Source organism: Bos mutus, chromosome 2 (genome assembly GCF_027580195.1).
Source record: "Bos mutus isolate GX-2022 chromosome 2, NWIPB_WYAK_1.1, whole genome shotgun sequence".
In the NCBI taxonomy this organism is placed as follows: Eukaryota; Metazoa; Chordata; class Mammalia; order Artiodactyla; family Bovidae; genus Bos; species Bos mutus.
Window position 1 is genome coordinate 82,714,269 of NC_091618.1, and position 22,917 is coordinate 82,737,185.

The window sequence follows — 22,917 nt, forward strand, 5'->3', positions numbered from 1 at the left end:
ATCCCCTTGTTCTAAGATGTATGTTTCACAGCAGACTAATAAATAAATAACCCTGGTTGTAATTTCATAGCATGCAAAAGGGTTTGAAATAAAAACACCTGTTTTAATTAGCATTATGGTTTGTTCACTTTAAAAAAAAAAAGTGATAATCCTGATGCAGTTAGCTGACATTTTTAAAGCTTTGAATTTCCATCTGTATCTTATATTATGATGTTTCAGGATTGTCATGAGTTAATTATGTTAACTTGGGAAGCATTGCTTGCATTTAGAATGAAAAACTTCAGCTTGAATAGACAGAAAAGCAGATGCTATCTTTCTTGTCAATTGCTTTGTTGTGGGCTGCCTTGCAACTTTTCATGTATTTCTGGATCTAAAGGGAAGTGTAAATCTCTATTTATTTTAAGTTTATCATAAACTACACAATTTCAGTATTCTTCTGTTTTGGCTGTACGTGTCTTGTGTATCCTTACATACATCGCTTTCCTGCCCCCAAATCCAAAAACCCATGGTCAAATGATCTCTTCTTTAATTCTTAATTTGTTTTGTTGTGCCTAGCCATTATGGAGATTAGAGCATAATAAAATTGAAGAATAGGACAAGGCTACATGGCTTGATCCTTTTTTCAGTTAATTTTTCTACCACCTTTTTTTTGCTTTTGTACATCAACCTTTTAAACAGTGCAAAAATACGTGCAGCATCTGGGCACAACAAGGCATGTTAAGGATGGAGTAGACACTCTAAGTAGGAATTTCCATGCTTTTGTGAGCTTAATGTTCCTTTAACGTAGAGAGCAGCTGTGTTTATGTCAATAATTACACTTTGAAATAAGTGCATGTACATGTGTTTCTTTATGGGATTAAGGATGTTAGGGATGGCCTTCCACAAAAGATATTTGTGCCTCCCATCTCCACCCAGAAAGTTCCTACAGTATTCTAAGCCAAGTTATACTGTTTGAGATTCTGAACTATTACTCTGGACAACTGGATTCAAGTTTCTAACATACAGATTATTGGATTGTGCTTAGTGCTCAATCACTTCAGTCAAGTCCGACTCTTAGTGACCTCATGGACTGTAGGCCACCAGGCTCCCCTGTCCAAGAGATTCCCCAGCCAAGAATACTGGAGTGGGTTGCCATTTCCTCCTCCAGGGAATCTTCCCAACCCAGGGACTGAACCCATGTCTCCTGTGTTGGCAGGCAGATTCTTTAGTACTGAGCCACCTAGGAAGCCCACTATTGGACTGATATGCTTGTAATTTTCTGTTTCCTCCCTGCTCCACACTGGTTCTCCCTTATTCTCTACCCTGCTCTGTACCCAGGATCTAACTTATATGTACCACTTCACCAAGGTCCTGTTTACCAAAAGGCTTCCAACCAGATTGAACTAGAAGGAGGCTTCTGCAGAACAGAGGATAGGAGGAGACAATGCAAGAATGCTCCGATTCTTAATGCTTAATCCCCAAATCAGGCTTCGTAGGTGGCACTAGTGCTAAAGAACCTGCCTGCTAATGTAGAAGTCACAAAAGACGTGGGTTCAATCCCTGGATCAGGAAGATCCCCTGGAGAAGGGCATGGCAACCTAACCTGTATTCTTGCCTGGAGAACCCCATGGACAGAGAAGCCAGGAGGGCTACAGTCCATAGGGCTGCAAAGAGTCGGACACGACTGAAGCATCTTAGCACGCATGCATGCACAATCCCCAAATTAGTGTCATAGAAAATAAATCCTCAGCTTTCAAAGGCAAGTGAGATCAAGCAGAAATGGATCACTCTAGGGAGGATTTTCGGAGATGGCAATGGCAACCCACTCCAGTACTCTTGCCTGGAAAATCCCATGAGTGGAGGAGCCTGGTAGGCTGCAGTCCATGGGGTCGCTAAGAGTCGGACATGACTGAGTGACTTCACTTTCACTTTTCACTTTCATGCATTGGAGAAGGCAATGGCAACCCACTCTAGTACTCTTGCCTGGAGAATCCCAGGGACAGGGCAGCCTGGTGGCTGCCGTCTATGAGGTTGCACAGAGTCGGACACGACTGAAGCAACTTAGCAGCAGCAGCAGCAGCAGGGAGGATTTTGGGAGATGTGAATGCTTCCCTTTGGGCTTTAAAGAATTGGTAGGATGGAGTAGAAGGAGGGAGGGGATATGATAGCTTAGGGTCCAGAATGAGAAGGAACCAAAGTATGGAGGGTACGGAGTATAGCTTAACTTTTCTGGGGAACAGAAAGAATACCAGCTTAACAGGAACAGATGTCAGGGGTCTGAGTGAAGAGGAAAGTTAAGATTAAATGGCAGGTTGGGTCATGTATTAATAGTAGAGGCCTTGAATGGATGGAATGAGAAATCGTGGTCTTTAAAATACATGACAAACGTGTCCTCAATCTATAGACCCAATCTGTGAATGATATGTATTGTGGAGGTTTATTCAAGTGCCTTATCACACATTCAAATTAACTTTTGGCTGTTCTATCCCTTAAAAATAGCTCTGTTCATTAAAGGAAATGTAACCTAGATTTTCAGAAAACTAAAACATAATGTTCCTAAAATCATGTCATGCCTTAACCAAGAGTCATCATTTAGTACTGTCTTCCTAAAACCTTTTGGACTAATGTGGAGTGTTATAAATCTGACAGGTTATTTGTAGTTGGTTTGATTGCAAACTATCAACTTCAGACTATCAAACAACAAATTGATAGTTTGCATAGACATGACCATTGAGCCTGGGAAACACCTATCACTCCATTATGTTTCATTCCCCTCAACTTTAGATGTATTTTACCCATAAAATTTACAACATAGTGATCGTTATTCAGCACCAGTTCAGAGAACACTGGGTTTGCAGTGATTGGTGTTCTTTAGGACAGATGACCTGAATCACAAAGTGTGACTTATTCCGTGTACTTAAGACTGCTGCTCCTCCGCTAGAGACAAAACTGCTGTGGAGTTTACCTTGTCAAGTCAACTAATTTGTGTAGATGCTGATTTTTGGAACTTAAGTATTAACACAAGAATCTATGTTTAACACAGATTCCAATTTGTTGGTTGGATATTAACCAATCTGTTGGTTGGATATTCCTTTCAAATCAGTCTGGAGCTGTTTGCTTTTAAACTCATATAAAAAGAATTATATTCTGACTTCCAGGACATAAATTTGAGTGGTACCCTTCTCTTCTTGCTCTGTTTCTACATGACAATTTGTCTCCCTTATTATCTTAGTCTTGCAAAATAGTTTACAAGTGAGGAAACAATGTTAAAAACTTACTGTGACACTAACTTCCTGAGTGAACTTGAGCTAGTTAATTTCTCTGGTCTTTAGCTCTTCACATGTTAAGTTAGGATAGTACTACCTTGCTTGGTTGGATGGAAGTTAGTTAAGATTTTGTGTGTGTAAAGTACATCTCGCAGTGACTGGCACATGATAGAAACTAACTTAACAGCTTCTGTTGTCATTACTGTAGTTATCATTACTATTTAACTCTTACTTCTATGTTGATAATTCTCAAATTGACCTATTTAATCTTTATCCCCTTTACTAAGCTTCATGTTCAAATATACAAATGTCTATATGGACATTGCCACCTGGAAATGCCAGTAGCATTGCCAAATCAAACTCATACTCCCTGGCATCTTCTTGTTGAGAATGAACTGAATGAATAAAAACTCTTCCTCGGTGTCTAATACGTGACAGCTGTATCAACACACCAACATCCTTCTAGCTAGAAACAATAGTTTTACCTGATTCTCTTTTCCCTTTACCACCACTGTTTTCATTAAATTTTAAGTCCTTTTATCCTCAACCTTTTCTTTGAATTTCTACAAAGACTACGTAATTCTGGCCTTCATGGTGCTTTGGACAATTGCAATGACTTCCTAAATAATTTACATATTCTTATCTTTTCATCTCTCAAATACTATGTCCACTAAAATACACTCTGAGTGACATATATCCCCACTCAAACTTTTAATGGGTCTCTCTTGTCTAAAGAACATTTAATCTCTTAACATGACAGTGAAGCTATCCACTGATTTCCAAGCTAAGCTCTCGTCACCTTACACAACCCACTTTAGCATGCATGCATCAGAATCACCTGGAGTACTTGTTAAATCACAGATGGCCAGCCGCACCCCAGAGATTCTGATTCAGTAAGTCTGAGGTATGGTTCATTAATTTTCATTTCTAACATTGTCCTATGTGATGCCAATATGGCTGGTGCTGAGACCACATTTGTATGACCAGGGCCTAGAACATCTTTCTTTCCCCATCTCAGTCCATCAAAATCCAATGAATCCCTTACTGCCATTGAATGAACCAGTTCATACTCTGTGCTAGCACAGTGCCTAAGGGTTCTAAAGGCTTAGAACCAGATTACTGGACTCTAGCTAAATATCTGCGTGAACCTGGATAAGTTACTTAATACTGGACCCATTTCCCTATCAGTAAAACTGGAAAAAATAATAGTGCTTATAGCGTATGTTGATGTGAAAATAAATGAACATATGTGAAGCACTTAGAATAGTGCCTGAGAAGGACTCAATTCTATTATGTTACCTAGTAGTTCATATCTTTAATCTAACACTCCACTTAGCATATTATGACATTTAGAGTTTGCAGAACAAAGTCCTTTACTAGATATTAAGCACCCTGAAAACAGAGACCACATCTCCATGAATTCCCAGAAACATAACCCCAGGCCTAGCACTTTATAGAAATTAAGTATAAAAACCTTTCAATTCAATTGAAATTCAGAAAAGATTGCAAAGAAATCTTAAGTAAAACTCTTCTAATCAATAAACAAAACCATCCATTTGTTTTTCCCTTATCATAAAGATGCATAAAAATGCGGTCAGTTATTAATAATACATTGAAAGTAGGTTTGCCTTTTCCTTTGACTTTTCTAAACTCTATAATTAAAACAGCTTCAAATTGAAAGATTGTAAAGAAGAAATTAATCTTATTGGTAAGTAAAAAAGCAAATCCCATGGTTGATGATAGATATGACCTGTTAGCAATAGTTCCACTTTTACACTTCCTTCTCTTACAATCAGCGTGTGGAGACCAGCATAATCCAATTAATTGTAATTCCCTTTTGTAGAGTCAGTAAAGTAGTGCATGATACTGAAACACCATTGAAGTCTTATCTCTGGTCAGATAATCCACACGGATTTTCCTTTTCCAACTACCAGCAGGTTTTTATAAACTTCAGGAAAATAGAATATTTTGACTTCCTTGAACTTGTGATAAATGTGATACACAGTAATTGTCTCTGAACTTTAATCCTTTGTATATGCCTAGCCATCAGTTTTCTAGGCTTCTTTCTCTGCTGTACAATGGTTTCATGAATACACCTGCGTTTTTCTCTATCTCCTGACTGCATTTAAAATATTGTTTTTCCACAGTGAATATGCAGTATTTTAACACAACAGAGCATCTCAACTGAGCTGTTTGCTGCTGGTACCTCTTGGACGCATAATCTCTCATCCATATACTCCTTCTGATCCGTCTTGCTCACTCCTGGCAAAGCACAGGAAAAATTATAACAATATGCTGAAATAAAAGTTATGTGACTGTGCTCTTTCACACACAGAATATCTTACTGTACGCATTTAATGCCTTTTCCATCTTAACTAAAGTTCAGCAGTTTGAGGTGCAACAGTAAAACTAGCATGAATTTATTTTTCCTTTTTCACAATTTCATGGACAGAAGGTCTGTTCTTAAACATCAATCTTAGTAACTTCAGCATACAACTTTTTTTCCTTTCCTTATTAAATGGAGAACATTTACCCTTTCACTTAGAGGAAACACATTATAGCATCTCTTTGGCATATCCAAATTGCCAGCATCACCAGTCTTGTGTTTGGGGGCCAGTATTAAGGAAGGGTGTCTTGCACACAAGCCTCTGATATTATGGCAGCCAGTGTGGTAGATTGAGATGGCTACCGGGACTGATGGAGGCTACACTAGGCAAAAGGAAGATTCAGGTCCCTGGGAGTGGGGAGGGAAGGGGACAAATCAGGACCGCGTGAGATTTCATCACACCACTCAGAATGACTTAAAATTTATTTCTAAAATTTATCATTTAATATTTTCAGACTGTGGTTGATGGCAGATACCTGTGGAAAGCAAAACTAAGGATGAAAGAGGACTGCTAAGGCTAAGTTATTTAGGGTGTGCCCCCAGAGTAATGGGCTTCCCAGGTAGCACAGTGGTAGAGAATCCACATGCCAGTGCAAGAGAGGCAAGAGACACAGGTTCGATCCTTGGGTTGGGAAGATATCCGGAGGAGCAAATGACAACACACTCCAGTATTCTTGCCTGGAAAATCCCACAGATAAGAGGAGCCTGGCCAGTTACAGTCCATGGGATTGCAAAGAGTCAGACACAACTGAGGACACAGGCACGGCCTGGAGTAATACGATTACCAGGCTAGGATGAGTAACATACTAAATGGACCTGCAATGAAGCTAAATGTAGGCCAGAGTGAAGATCAGCAGCACAGACGTGGGTGACCTCAGGAACCATAGGCAAAAACTCAGGAGTGAGGGCCCCAGATGTGTTTTGTGTTAGACCAGAAGAGAAGAAAAGCAAGAAGAGTACCTAGTTGAAGAAAGCTGTGTCTTTCCACTAACATCACTCCAGTTTCCTCCACTAACTTTCTTGTGTGAGAATGTGTGGTGAAGTTAGCCTGAGTACATCTCTACTCTGCAGAGAAAAGGGAGAGGCTCGTATAGGCCAAAACTGCCTAGGCTACTTGGAAAGGTGTCTTAGTACTAACAGTTCACCTGAGACTATAGAAAATGATGTCTTCTGTCTTTCTACAAAAGGAACTGTAGATAACTCTCAGACTTGGACATTTATATAGTTATCATCATCATCTTTATTAAAAAGATACTTAGTAAGCACTAATTGAGCATGTCTTTGTACTAATGAATTGAATATAAAATTAAAAGGAGTAGCTCCTTTCCTAGAGACAGCATAATTCTAGTACTAATGTTAAAAAACTTAAGAATTGTCATATTTCAAGAGATTATATATCATTTCTTAGATATCTTACAATCCTCATTCTGTCATTATAACTGCCTTCCCTACCCGTACCTCTTGCACTTAGCACATTTGACACATATTAGGTGTTTTATTTTTAATGAGTGAATGTATTAACTTGATTGGTAGTTTTGTTTCACTTTGCACTATAAATGTAATACTGAAATTGATGTATAACGATGGAATTTCATTCATTCATTTCATTTTCAGCATGCTAATTCCTTTTTCTTTTGACTTTGTTTCTATTTAGATTTTTATTTCATCAGAAAACAGTCACTGTTGTTGGGTTTATTTTTTTGATTTGTACTTACCGTTGACCCCTGAGCACTGAGGGGATTAGGTGTGGCAAAACTTCCATGCAGTTGAAAACCGGAATATAATTTATAATCCACCCTCCATATGCGCAGTTCCTCTGTAGCCATGGCTCTGCGTCTGCTGATTTGACCAAGTGCGGGTCATTTAGCCCTGCAGTATTTGAAAAAAACTTGTATATTAAGTAAACCCTTGCAGTTCAAACCCAGGTCGTTCAACGGTCAGCTGTATTATTGTTATATATTTGTTAAGCATCAATTGTTTATCAGTTCTTACTTAAAGAGTCAAACTTTTCTTTTCATCAGAAGTTACATCTCTCATGACAGTACAGTAAAAGGAGTAATTTAAGCCAGATATTATATAAGATTCTGAAAATATTTGCCAAAGTCTGACTGACAAAGATAATACTCAAATAAATTTTCTAATAATGTATAACAAGCCTATACTAGATCTTTTATATCTCTTCACTGAATTCTCACACAAAATTAGGAGGGAGAGATAACAGTTCTCATTGGACAAGTAAGGAAACCAGTATGTTAAGCAATATCTATATATATGCACGTACCTACAATAGACATATTATCTGTATACGGGTATTTATAGACCTTAGTTATATTTATTTCCTAGATATCATTATGAGATATGTTTTGACCTGACCTTCTGCTTGGTATTTACAAATGTAATATAACTCAGAGAGAACAAAAAGCGATAGTGTTGAAACTTAGAGCCGATAACGAAGAAAACTTTCAAAAATGACTTGAAATTTAATCCTATGGATTCTCTACCCTTTGGCGTATGTAATGTATGAAATCATCCATGGAATTTGAGTGAATTCAGAATCTGTTTGGAGAAGATGGTCAAATAAAATGAACCATTGTGTATAGTGTCTGCAGAGCACAAAAAGCCTTTGACTGCATGGAAATAAGAGCAGTATTGGAAGCTCTGAGTGAGAAAGGAATTAAAGAAGTATATATTGGTATCATGAAAGGTATCCTTTTTTAAAATTTACGATCCTAACAAAGTCAATTCATTTTTATCATTGTTACTGTTGTTAGAGTCTGAACAGGGCTACCTCCCCTCGGATGCCTAGACAAAAAAACCTAGGAGCCAGGAGAGAAAAGTAATGTCCATAACAGCCTTTTATAAGGTGCATTATACATGGAGTTACGATGGGAAGATGCTGTACGTTATGCCATTATAAATTAAAGATGCAAAAGCAGTGACACATTTGTTATAGTTTCCATCTGTGGTGCCTGCTTCACAAATTTCAGTTGTACCTATTTATTATGTTATTATTTACATTCAAATGAAATCTGAGGAAAAACAAAAATAAGGCATAGTCATTCTTGACTCAGTTCCTGTACTGGTTAGCTGGGGAAGGATAGATAGAGTAGAAGGCTGCTCCACCACCATCAAAGAGAGTCACTAAAGACATTTCATTAGCCTGTGACATTATTTGCATGCCTTGGGCTTCTTAAGTGATTCCCAAAGAAATATACACAGCATGAAGTCCATGGAAAGCAAGCTAAAATGGCATACCAAAATACCCCAATTTATTTTCACTTAACCCAGTGGAGTTAAGAAATAGAAGCTTTCATGAAAGAGGCTTTAGCATGTTGGAGAATTTCTGCTTATTTTCTTGGCTCCTCCCTTTTTCTTACTACAAGGAGGCCACACAAAACTGAATTTGGTAAACCAGGTGGCAAAAGTGTCCATTCTCTATATGGATCAAGCCATCTCTTTTTATAGTAGAGCAACCATTTTCAAATGTATGTCTTCTAATAGCTTCCTGCAGGTTACTGTGGTAAATAGTAAGGAATAAATTTCTTTGGTTTTGGAATATAAAATTACATATTTAAAACAACTTTCTGCCTTCTTTGATAGATAACCACGGCCATAGGGAGTTAATTTGGCTTGCACTGAGATCTTGTGTGTGTGTGTGTGTGTCTGTGTGTGTGTGCACGGGCGCTCGAGTATGCACAATGTCAGTCGCACACTGCTTGTGCAACTGCTTGCCACCCCATGGACTATATAGCCCACCAGGCTCCTCAGTCCATGGCATTTCCCTGGCAAGAATACTGGAGTGGATTGCCATGTCCTACTCCAGGGGATCTTCCCGACCCAGGGATCGAACCTGCTTCCCTTATGTCTCCTGCATTGTCAGGCAGATTCTTTACCACTAACACCACCTGCGAAGCCCAAGATTTCCAGAGAACAATTTTAAATGTTCCTTAGTATTTCATGTCTTGGGCTATAGCAGCAATGAAGTATTTCTACTTTAGAAGTAGTAGCTGGAAAAAAGAATGAGTAAGAAAATAGCAATCATGATTTTATTGTCTGGTAGTCATGCTAGAGAGTATCCTGCATGTGTATAGAGCAAACCATTTGAAATAGTTAGGTTGAGCCTGAATAGGCAAGAAATTGTTCAACTAATTCAAATTTCAAATGCTTTCTCTGAATCTAGATAATAATTTTTATTTAGTTTGAATTACTTAAACAGCTATTTCTGTTGTCTACCATATTTCATATGTGACACGGCCCATGATTTGAGAAAATGTCTAGATATGATCTAGGAACATGATGTCTTTCTCTGCACAGAAACTTTGGGTTGGGCATTGTATTCATTCTCTAGGGTTGCCAAAACAAAGTATCGTAGACTAGGAGGGATGGGGGGCTAGGGGATTAAACAATGGAAATGTATTTCCTCTCCGACCAGAATCAAGGTGTTGGCAAGGTTGCTTTCTTCTGAAGCTTCTCTCCTTAGCTTGTGGATGCCTGTCTTTTTCCTATGTCTTCACATGGTCTTCCTTTGTGATGTCTAATTGCCCCTTCTTATAAAGAAACCAGTCATATTGGAATAAAGCCATCCATGTCACCTCATTTTACCTTAATTACCTCTTTAAAGGCCCTATCTCCAAATATGGTGGGGTAGTGGTCATGTATGGATGTGAGAGTTGGACTGTGAGGAAAGCTGAGCACCAAAGAATTGATGCTTTTGAATTGTGGTGTTGGAGAAGACTCTTGAGAGTCCCTTGGACTGCAAGGAGATCCAACCAGTCCATTCTAAAGGAGATCAGCCCTGGGAGTGCTTTGGAAGGAATGATGCTAAAGCTGAAACTCCAGTACTTTGGCCACCTCATATGAAGAGTTGACTCATTGGAAAAGACTCTAATGCTGGGAGGGATTGGGGGTAGGAGGAAAAGGGGACAACAGAGGATGAGATGGCTGGATGGCATCACCGACTCGATGGATGTGAGTTTGAGTGAACTCTAGGAGATGGTGATGGACAGGGAGGCCTGGCGTGCTGCGATTAATGGAGTCGCAAAGAGTCAGACACAACTGAGTGACTGAACTGAACAGGAGTTTGAGACTCCAAGTTATTCATTGGAGCAGTGTGGTGGTGGGGGCACAATTCAGCCCATAACAAACATAAAGCACATTTCGGGGGTGAATTTGTCTCTGCTTTAAGGTCAAAAAGAGTATTATTCTAGGGGACAGGAATAAGATGGAAAATGCCTAGAACCTACTTTATTTTCACTTGAATAAAATTTCTGAGCACCTGGCGAAGCCCTCTCTTTGAGGTATCCAAAGCAGCCTCAACAGTTGTAGCTCTAAAAAGGCACCAAATACAGCTCCTAGTATGTAGTCTCCATTCAAGCTACAATTGTTGAGTAAAAATTAAATAAACTAGCAAATTAACTGGTCGACCAGCCTAATTTTCTAAGATAACGTCCCCACCAAAGTCTGATGTTCCCAAGGAATTACAGAGGTCCTTTAGTGGGTGCAGGATGCAAAGAGGATGGTTTTGGCACAAAGTTTACATATCGCTGTGTTTGAGAATTTGGAACCTCTCTAATCCACCAGAAATCAGATTGAACCATCACTTTAAAGAGCTAACACGACAGGAAAGGTTGAGCTAGTTGGATGATTCACCCGACTTCCTTTTGATCCACCCCTTTGAATGCTAAACTAAAAATCAGCTGTATCCTTATAAACGGTATGTTTCATCCACTCATATCTAATCTTCCAGTTTGATTTTATGGCCAAACATATTATTATTTTTTGGATCAATTGTCCCTATGACATCTCTTTCATTCATGATGTGACTTTCATGTACCCAGCAGGGCTTTCCGATAAGGTTTCCAAATGGTCATCTGTGCTGGAAGCAGATACCATATCCTTTATGAGAGTTTCACGATGTAATAGGTTCTTGTCACTGTATTAATGATATCAGAGCTATTCTCTCTGTATCCTGGTAAAGTTGGGCTGTCTTTTCCTCTTTTTTTCTTTTATTACACCAGTAAAATAAAAGTTGGAAAGGGACTTTAAAACTGCCGTGGAAAAATTACAAGGCAAAAGTGTACTTGTCTTTCAATATACAAAGATGCTCATCTTTATTCTTATGTAACTATTCTACTCTGGAGAGTCCAAGTTTGTCTGCAGCTCCATGTCAACCAATCCTAGGTTAACACAGTGCCTTTAGTTAAAGTCAAACAATGTTGCAACTTTGAGTTATAGCAAGTCTGTAGAGCAATATATAATACGAGAAGAGAGTGGTGATTAAGCTATTAGTGATATTTATTTATTTATTTTTGACTGCAATATGTCTTCATTGCTGTGTGTGGACTTTCTCTAGTGGAGGCAAGCGAGGGCCACTCTTCACTGCGATGTGTGGGCTTCTCTTTGTGATGGCTTCTTGTTGCGGAGCATGGGCTACAGGTGTACAGGCTTCAGTAGTTGAAGCACATGGGCTCTGTAGTTGTGGCTCATGGGCTCTAGAGCATGGCTCAATAGTCGTGGTACACAGGCTTAGCTGCTTCAAGGCTTGTGGAATCTTCCTGAACCAGAGATTGAACCTTTGTCTCCTGCATTGGCAAGAGGATTCTTAACCACTGAACCACCAAGGAAATCCTATTAGTGATATTTAAATATTTCTTTTTCCATGGAAAGTATCATGACATTCTGTGGTTCTCAAAGATACACCTTTCAGTTCTTTTTAAAAAGAGGTAATTTCTAATAGCTATTGTCAAAAATGTTTAATTTCAAATATAGTGGATTTTTAGCTAGATATAGGTAAGTTTTTATTTAAAAAAAACAAGTCTACAAAAAACCCTTTAAGGAAGGACATTTCAAGATAGACTTGAATGCTTGGATACAATATTAAAATATATTTGTTGTGGTATCTTAAAAGTCACAGAGTGACTTTGGATTTTGGAGCTTAAGCTGTCTTCAATTCTGTTTAAATGGTTTAAGCCAAAAGCCGTAACCAACATGAATTTACAATAACCTGATTAGAGGGCCAGGAGAAACCAGCACAGATTATTGGTGTGACGATTGTGAGGTGTCTTGACTCAACCAGACTTCTTCCCAGTACTGGACTCCAGCATGTGAAGTTTTTGTTGAGCTCCTATGACAAATTGCATCATGCTGAGGCAAATCCTCTAAGACAATCAGGATGGTTTATGATGTTTGCTCAGTATTTCCATTACTTTAATCCCTAATATATTTTGCCTTTTGGGCCTTTATTCACCTTCCCCATCACAAGGGCATCTTGGATATGCCTGAGGTTTTTTTGCTTTCCAAATGTTTTTCAGATACATTTTCTCATTTGATACAAATGACTATCCTTCTAAATATATTTATTTCACAAATAAATAGATACACAATAAATTAGCGGTAAATCCAGGTCTGGTGTTTTATATAATCTCTTTCTCACTCTATCATGTTTCCTCTTCACTCTAGCACCACATAGTAATTTGCTCCATCTTCTGTCCCATTCCTAATGCATTCTTTTTATTGCCAGTTTGCTTTATATCTATTTATATAAAAATCTGTGTCTTCTATAAATGAGTAATTAGGAAAGATCAGAGTCAGGTCACAGGTAAAAGCATAGCCTCAAGTAAGATATTTAGGGATAAAATATAAAAATCACTATCTTTGAAGTAATAGTCAATCCACTATGACTTGCAATTACCATTTACTTGCCTTTATCCTTTCAGCTTCTGCAAGCCAGGCTTAGCCTGACCATAGTGGTTTGGAGAGAGACTGATTGGCTCCTTGGGCTTCACGGGTGGCTCATTTGGTAAAGAGTCTGCCTGAAGTGCAGGAGATGCAGTTTCGATCCCTGGGTTGGGAAGATCCCCTGTAGAAGGAAATGAAAACCCACTCCAGTATTCTTGCCTGGGAAATCCCAGGGACAGAGGAGCCTGGTGGGCTACAGTCCATGGGGTCGCAAAAGAGTCAGACATGACTTAGAGACTAAGCAACAACAACAAATTGACTCCTTATCCTGGGTTTATAACTTGTCAGCCGTGGAAATTTTACTTAATCTATACATGCTTCATTTTCCCTGTCTGTAAAATAAGCTGATGATAACAATAGCATAGACCTCATTATTGAAAAAAAATTATATAAAAAAAATGTAAAGTGCATAGCATAGTCTCTAGCATGGTGTAAGCATCAAATAACTATTGGTTATTGTCTCTGTTGCAAAGATTCCCTAAAATATAGTCATCTGAATTTTGTTCTGTAACAGATTTTTATTTTGTCAATAATAATTACAGATCTTAATGTTGAATGTGTTAGTTACTCATTCATGTCTTTGCAACCCTATGGACTGTAGCCCACCAGGCTCCTCTCTCCATGTAATTCTCCAGGCAAAAATACTGGAGTTGCCATTACCTTCTCCAGAGGATCTTCCCGACCAAGGGATCAAATCCAGGTCTCCTGCATTGCAGGCAGATTCTTTACCAAATGAGCCACCAGGGAAGCCCCACCAGCACTTAAGTTCATGTTGAAGAAACCTCAATATGCACATATCTAGTTTTCTATTTCTCTATACACCAAAGGTAAACTTCACAAATCAACGTTTGTTGAGTAACTTTTATAGACTCTTACAGACTCCATTGTTTTGGTTCTCCACTGGGGGATCACTTTGTACCCCCAGGAGATATTTGGCAATACCTGGAGACATTTTTCATCAGCACCATTGGGAAGTGCTGCTGGCAACCAGTTGGCTGAGGCCAGGGATGCTACTAAATACCATAGCATGCACAGGACAGCCCCCGTTACAAAGAATTATTCAGTCCCGAATGTCAACAGTGCTTCACTACAGAGAAATCATGCTCGTTTGAAAAGGGGGGAACAAGAAGACATCATCACTGCTAACAGATTTGTAAGAAAATGCCTATCAGATAATACAAATGTGTTCATAATGATACCTGTTAACACAGAGATGAGTGTCACTTCATCTTCACTACAGATTGCATTCATGAGAAGGCATATAAATATGGACCCAACTGTGTGTTTAGATAAGTATCAGTGGTCTTGAAAAATATGCCTTAAAGTCCTCTGTTTTACAAAGAAATCTTAACCTTGGTTGTTTATGGAAAAACTTAATATAAAAATTAGGTATTATATACCAAAAGACTTTCCAACTACTTATCATCTTATTTATTGAAGCTACTTGTTGGGGGGCTATACATGGTCTTTTTAAAATGAAGACCACATAATAGGAATGTTAGTTTAAGTAACACAAGTTGATATTGATATTATATGGCATTTTGAATGGATATAATCAAATGGTGTTGATTGAGTGGTAGATTTTCTTTTTTATGTATATTGAAATATTTCATTTTCAAAATCAGTTGAATTAATTGATGTTTATCTGAAGGTGACAAACATGACTGGCATCTATCTTTGGTTATGCAATTGTTTGCTCTTATTGTTTGCTTGCTCAAAATAAAATCATCCTGTTTTTTAACCTGCTAAACTTAAACGTACGCAGCAAAATAGCGTTTTGTGTTGGACTTTTGTACTCTTAAACCTATGCACCAAAATGAATTTTTGTGTGGACTTTTGTGATAAATTTTTGGTAGAGATAGTTGTGCATGTGAGCATGTGTGTGTTTGTGTGTATTTAGTTTTCCACTTAAAGTTCAGTGCCAAAGCTACCGTACTTATACATTTTCTAAATGTGCTTTAAGCAATAAGTTGTACAACATTTTTAGAACATGTGTTAAGCTATTTCTCTAAGAATGAAGCTCTTAACAAAACATAAGCACTCTGCATGAGATCTTAGCAGCAAAGTGCTTAAAAGATAAAGTAAGAATTGGTACCATGGGAAGAACACCAGCTGTAGAGCGCACAGGTCCATTATGAGAAGTATGGTAGTGGGTAGGGAGAAAATGATTTAATCAGGAGTAAAACCAATTTTATTATAAGGGCACGCAGGGGGTGTGGCACCATAGTGAGAGGGACATTTCAAAATATCTGACAGATTTCAACAATGTGAAAACCCCGTTCTTTAAAGTGACAGTAAACCCCATCAGGTCTCCCTTTTTGATGCTATTGTTAACAGTTGACTGTTTAAAGCTGGCCTGCTAGGATGCTGTCGTCCTATTTCAATAGTGTGTAGCCAAATAAAAGACTAATTGTTGAAATACAATCAATCAAAAATGATTGCAGGGCAGAAAGAAGGTCTCCTCTGCTGATTTTGTTGTGGGTCAAATTATTGTGTTATGATTGAGGTAGGGATGGAGACTGAAAGGGAAGAAGAAAATAGCCCAGCTGAAATAAACAGATTCACCTTCATTCCTTCTCTTTGCAAACAGCCAGTTGAGCAGGAACGTCACTTACCAGCCCTGGGAATAATAATCCATTTAGAAAAAAAAGATCTGATAAAGATTTCAGCTAATATTTTTAAAAGGACATGAACACTATTAGCAAAACAGCCCATGCAGAGATTCCCTACAGTGACAATTCTCAGCTTTTCTTACATTTTTGGTGCAAAGTCTCCTCTGCATTCATAAACCTGACACAAGCTGGCATCTAAATGTGAGCGCAAGATATCGGTAAAGACACACAATTCCAGTTGACCAAATACCTAGTAAGTTCTTGCCAGGATCCTCAGCTTTCCTGTTAACCCCCAGGTTGTCCAAAATGATTAGCATCAGCTTTCATTAAGCCCAGAATCCAAAATCTTTTCTGTGTTGTAACGTTCAGAAAGACAAATACTGTGTTTCAGCAGCAATGCTTGTATGCCTGCTTCCTTTTAGTTGTATGTAAAGGTGTCACTTTCAGACATTATTGCATCCACTTTTTGAGTGAGAATGGTTCCAGTCTTTCATACTGAAGACGAAAGAGAAGGAAATAATTGCCCAGACTCTTTTTATTTCTTCTGAGAACTTTATTGGGGCCTTTATTGCCTTTAATATTTAAATGTCTCAACTCACTCAAGCTTCCCAAGCAAACATTTCCGTTGTTTCTAAGAGGAGTTGGTGAGCACTTGTGGTTTGTCTTTAGTGTGTTATCATTTTTGACAGCTTTGCATAGCCTACGTAGGCCAACAGGGGTCTGTCTAATATTGTTGCTGGGCACATTTTCCTCGCTGAGATGAAAACTGAAAAAAAAAGAAAAAGATATTTTTGAAGCGGTAAGAAGGAATTAATATCTTTTCTCACTCGGTATTCTATTCCTTGCTGACTTTATATTCAGCAAAAAAAGGAAAAAAGTGTTACCCATTATTCCCTTGTACATAGCAAGGCTAACACATGTAAAGCAATAACTCATTTTCTATTGCCATGTTTAGCATATGTCTCCTGTTGGCTCAGCAAGGCCTTTAGGCCGGTCCCTTGAGCCAGCCATCATTGGCAACTCTTAGCCCCTCGGCCTCTAAACCAAATAGCTTTGAATCATGTTGAGCTGTGATGCTAATTTTCATACTGATGCATTATGGGAATAAATGTATCTGACATACTGTGTCAATGGCACTGTCTCTTTGTGTCTCTTGTTTTTTTGTTAGCTGCATTCCTACAGATGGTATTCCATTGAAAATGTTCCCTTCCTATGGAAAAAAGGGAAAAAAAAAAAAAAAAACATGCACAGCACCAAACCTCTAGGTGCAGAAGGCTGTTAACGGTTGCTGATGATAGTAGGCAAACATTAACATAATAATTAGTGTCTTGTAATTGTTTCATTAAAACCAGTTGTTCCATTTCTCCTCGTGTTTTCCCAGAAGAGAAGCTGAATTTGGACGACAGCCAGTGGGAGGACATCCACGTTGTCACCGGAGCACTGAAGATGTTTTTCCGGGACTTGCCTGAGCCGCTCTTCCCTTACAGTTTCTTTGAGCAGTTTGTGGAGGCGATCAGTAAGTACCTGATACACAGGAATGGCTGGTGCAAAAACCTGGTGGTGTGGAATTATTATTAAGTTAACAATAAGAATGGCTAGAGTAGCAATCAGGGCGATGATAATACCCCCAGTGCTCCACAGCTTTCGTTCTAGTTTTGGTGTTTCTAATGGCTTATTCTTATTTCCGCAATATTATCTGAGTATTTTTAAAAATTAAGGAAAAAAAAAGAAGACATCCTGTTTAGTGTGGCTGATTTTCAACTAAGCCTCCTTAAATGAAAATAGCTTCTTATACAATCTGCTTTATTTTTTTCTAGTTGTTGTTGTTGTTTTAAAACTTTTTATTTTATACTGGAGTATAGCTGGTTAACAACATTGTGATAGCTTCAGGTAGACAGCAAAGGAACCCAGCCATGCATATACAAGTATCCATTCTCCCTCAAACTCCTCTCCCAGCCAGGCTGCCACATAACACTGAGCAGAGTTCCTTGTGCTCTACACTAGGTCCTTGCCCACAATCTGCTTTAAAGGGGTCACCTTCCACATCCCCAGCCCCTACCTTTATACTTTGGGAGTTACGGTGAGTTTAACTGATTACAAGGGGATTTTGAAAAAGAACTGAAGTGAATTAAACATTACATTTCATCAAAGAGGTATTAAATCGTCAACTGAGACATTACCTTCTTAAGGGATCGCTCACCCTACACCCACCAACACTAGGAAAGAGTTGGCTACAGTTTGCTTATGGACATTGTGAGTATCAATTAAGTTATGGAAGGTTTCTTCTATTAAACTGGTGGCTTTGGGGGAGGTTGAGTTGTATCACTATCCAGTAGTCATTGTACTCTCCATGAAGCTTCCTTTTTGTTATCTTCTCATTCATAACACACACACACACACACACACGCTTAAGGAAAAACTAATGAATAAATGAATGAATGAACAAATGAATGAAAATCTTTCCAAATGTGAGGCAACTTCTGCTATTGATTCTTGAAGCAACAGCGACTAGTACATTTCTAAATATAATATTAATATCTTAGGGTATACTTACTATGATTGTGACAGCTTGGAAAAAGTTTCCTGGCAAGCAGGCTGATTCAAGGAGGAAAAAAGAAAGAAGAAAGAAAGGTAAAATTAAAAAGCTTGCAAGCCTGGCAGGAGCTTAATTAAAGTCCAAATGAGAAAAATCTCTGAGAAAAAAAAAATGCTCTACTTAGGAGGTCTGATCTTGGATGGCTGTGTGTACAGCATTCCCATTAGGGGGAGTGGGATACGGGGAGCCTGTTGGAAACAGCCCCTCAATATGCTCTTTTATTCTGTTTTTCATTTCACAAAAGTCTTCACGCTTGTTTAAAGCTCTGGCAAAATGATATCAAGAGGAATAAAGCAGAGTTTATTCTCCCAAGGTCTTTTTCTTGCTGCCTGCTCACAATTTCAGATGATGTTGCTGTTGTTGAATAGAGGAACAGTGCTTTAAATATAGGTTTTGAAGTGAGGCTGGAACTCTTATCCCCTGTCAGATTTTTTATTTCATGAGTCCTCTGTTTCTCAAGAAGAACAGTATTTTATAGTTCCCAGGCTCTCTTAACGTCTTTTTAAAAGGAAGAATAAAGACAAAAATAAACAAGCCTGAATTTCCATAACAGTTTATTCTGATATGGAAGGTCAGTCATAAGGCTAGGACAGCCTTCCAGTAAGACGTTGGGGGCTTCTGCATTTGGGTGGTGCTAGTGATTAAGATCGTACCTGCCAATGAGGGAGATATAAGAGAGGCGGGTTCAATCTCTGTGTCAGGAAGATATCCCTGGAGGAGGGCATGGCTATCGACTCCAGTATTCTTGCCTGGGGAATCCCGTGGACTGAGGAGCATGGCAGGCTGAGTCGCACAGAGTCAGATATGACTGCAGCAACTTAGCATGCACCCATGTACTCTGATTCTATATATCTAAAGAAGTCATCGGAGAAGGCAATGGCAACCCACTCCAGTACTCTTGCCTGGAGAATCCCATGGATGGAGGATTCTGGTAGGCTGCAGTCCATGGGGTCGCACAGAGTTGGACAAGACTGATTCGACTTAGCAGTAGCAGCAAAGAAGTCATACAAATTTCACATCGCAGTCTCCATACTTTTAAGTGAGAATTGTCTCATTTGGAAGCATACTCGTGCTTGTGCTGATCTGAGGGCGATGATGTAATATACCCATCATTTGAAAGTGAAAGTCTCTCAGTCGTGTCCAACTCTTTGTGGCCCCCTGGACTATACAGTTCATGGAAAAATCTAGGCCAGAATACTGGAGTGGGTAGCCTTTCCCTTCTGCAGGGGATCCTCCCAACCCAGGGATCGAACTCAGGTCTCCTGCACTGCAGGCGGATTCTTTACCAGCTGAGCCACAACCCATCATTTAAGCTTCCTTATTTAACCTGATTCTGAAGATGTTAGGCAAGCCATTCCCTTAGTCTAAGGATGTGGAAAGCAGGCCCTCCAACCCATGTGAGGTTGTGTCCTTTGAATTTCTGTAAAAAGTAAGACCATCTCTGGACTATCCTAGACTCATCTCCAAACTGGACAGAATTTCAGAAACACTGGCATGGTCAGAACTTAACAAAGCAGAAGTGAGGTAGAGCAGCATGCTACTGTGATATATGGCTATTGCAATGATTTTTTCCAACTCCTATCAAAAAGGCTATGTTGAGAATGAATGAGAAAGTATTTTAGAACGTCCCTTTAAAGATGTAAGATACTGAACAAATGCTAACAGTGTTTCTTCAGATCAGCTTTGTTTAAGAAAGTGATCTAGAAGGAAAAAGAGGGGAGTTTTTCATTTTTCAAGGCAAGGAGAATCGATCTCAACAATCTTGGCTTACCTAACTCATGCAATACTTAGTATTTTTTTCCGTATATAAAATGGAGGGACTAACCAAGAGGTTAATGTGGTTGAGAAATATGTTGGAAAGGGACATATGTTTGCTAATCCATGCATTTTTGACATAACCTTGACATTAGTTCTTGAATTCTTAACTCAGCTCGAAGCTGTAGTTAGTATTTAAATATCCTTAAGCAATAGGAGAGTGGCCACATAGTTGCTTGGAAATGGCAAAACCACACCAGAGGAGGCACTGTTACCCAACGTGCACTAACTGAGTTAAAAAAAAAAAAATTGAAACTGTAAATACATTCTTATCCATTGCAGAGAGGTGCTGGCTTTATCATAGGGCTCACTGCTTCTTGTGAAATCTATACTGTGAGCTCAACAGACCTCCTCATGAGGTCTTAACTTTTCATGAAAAGGAACCAGCCAGGTAAAGTAATTCCCCAGGGGAGATGTCCATATATGCTGGCTCTGGGCTTCTTTGACCATCTTCTTTTGTCACTTCTTTGCTTTGTACCTGTGGAAGGTTGACCCTAGCCAGCTGTATTACAGAGATGCTATCGCAGTCAAAGGAAGTGGCCAATGGTAGTTGGCAGAGGGAGAGGGAAGGAAAAGATAACCCAGTTTTTTAGTTTATCCTCCACCCCTCTCCCCCTTTCCCACCCACCTTCCTCAGGTAGCTTCCCTACCCAAGGATCCATCTCCTCCATGTCTTTAGTCCATTCTGACTCCAGCTTCCATCTGGTGATGGGGACACTCCTCCATTTGCCCCTCTAGCTGGGTAGTGGCTTTCTGCAGTCTCTAGTTACTTGGTTACTACACTCTTCCTTACTTGGCTCTCAGCTTCTTTACCACATGGGTAATCAGTTCCCTCTATTGGCGTCAATGCTTGAAGCGATGTCTGGTCACTGATTAGTCACTAGCAAATGTCATGCCAGTCAATGTCATGGTTCAGGTAGCTATAAAAGTATTTCCCTTTACTGCCTCACTACCTCCAAGCCCAGTTTGTGAAGGCTTAACGTTTCTCTTTGGTCACAAATTGAGAGATCTTCTGTTATGCTTTCATGACAGAGTTAAAAGGTGAATAGACCAAAAAGAATTTTGCATCCAGCTGTAATGCTCTGCTTCTGAAGAAGAAATATTATTTCATGTAAAATCAATTAATGATCATTTGTGCTGTTTGAAATACTGTTAATTTTTATTATATGTTTGAAAGTCATCATTACATATTCCAAGAAGAGGGAACAGAAGGCATTTACTTTTTTAAGTAGTTTCTTTTTGGACCAAAAACAAACATTAATATGATAAGAACCTGCAATTGCCATAGTGATCCCTGTCTAATAACACCCATTGGGGTAACAAAAACACCTGCGATTATTTTATATTTCAGAATCCAAGTACTGCAGCTATTGATCTGAAATTCTATACCTGAGGTCAATACAACTGGGTCACCTGCATGTTATTTCGTAGGGGATTTAACCCACTGACTACTAGAAAATTAATTCCCTGGAAATAACTTGTGCTGAAGGCATTATTAATACCTTAAATGTGAACTCAGTACAAAAACACAGCTTTAGAGTTTTATGATAGGTGATGCAGTCTTGTAGCTAAAAGCCTGCCGGGCTTGTGGACATTTCCAGTACCTCTAAATCCTAGGAAATGTACTGTTTACCTCTATTCCCATCTCTTTTGTTCTGGTACTTCTACAGATCCAAAGGAAAGAGGCAACAAACAGTGTCTTTTCCATTTTACTACCTGCATCTTTTCAAAATTCCTGGGAAAGGAAAACTCGTTGGCACTTTTTATAATTATATCATTCATTTCCGATGATAACACAGGATACAGAAGAAATGGAAAAATCATGTGGAAAATAATTTCTAGCTCATAAAGTTTCTATGAGAATTATACAGCATAACGTTTTCCTCACTCTGTATTAGGTGCTCAATAAATGATTTGAAAGAAATTCATTTTTCAGAGGAATCAAGCAAGTCGCAAAATACTTCCCAAGTTCATGTGGCTCAGAAGATTAGGCTTAGCATTAAGCTGCAGACTCTAAAACATAAATACCTTCCATCATCCTACACTGCCTTTCTGTGACTGTTTATCTAAAAGAAATCTTGCTGGAAGAATAAATAACTAGCTGCTGCCAAATATATGTCTGTTACATCATCCTATATAAGACATATATATCCTATATCATTCTACAGAAGATCATATCATTTTGGTGTTTTTTTAAATCAAGGCTAGAATTAAATCATCAGAAATTTTAGTACTGAAGTTTTACGTTAGAAATAAAGCTAGTGCTGGATTGGTCTCCTTGCTGTCCAGGGGACTCTTAGGGGTCTTCAACAGCACCGCAGCTAGAAGGCATCAATTCTTCGGTGCTCAGCTTTCTTTATGGTCTGACTCTAACATCCATACATGACTACTGGAGGAACCAGAACTTTGACCACAAGGACCTTTGTCCGTAGAGTGACGTCTCTGCTTTTTAATACACTGTCTAGTATTGTCATGGCTTTTCTTCCAAGAAGCAAGTATATTAAATATAAGTATATATTATATACT

The 22,917-nt window shown here is 38.8% G+C and overlaps 1 protein-coding gene across 1 annotated transcript in view; it reads left to right on the plus strand.

The window, feature by feature from the left end:
- Nucleotides 1-22,917, plus strand: part of ARHGAP15 (Rho GTPase activating protein 15) — a 698,771-nt gene that overhangs the window by 537,935 nt on the left and 137,919 nt on the right. Inside the window, exon 12 of the mRNA XM_070389876.1 lies at nucleotides 17,362-17,496. Coding sequence (XP_070245977.1) covers nucleotides 17,362-17,496 — 135 coding nt within the window. The remainder of the gene's footprint in view (nucleotides 1-17,361; nucleotides 17,497-22,917) is intronic.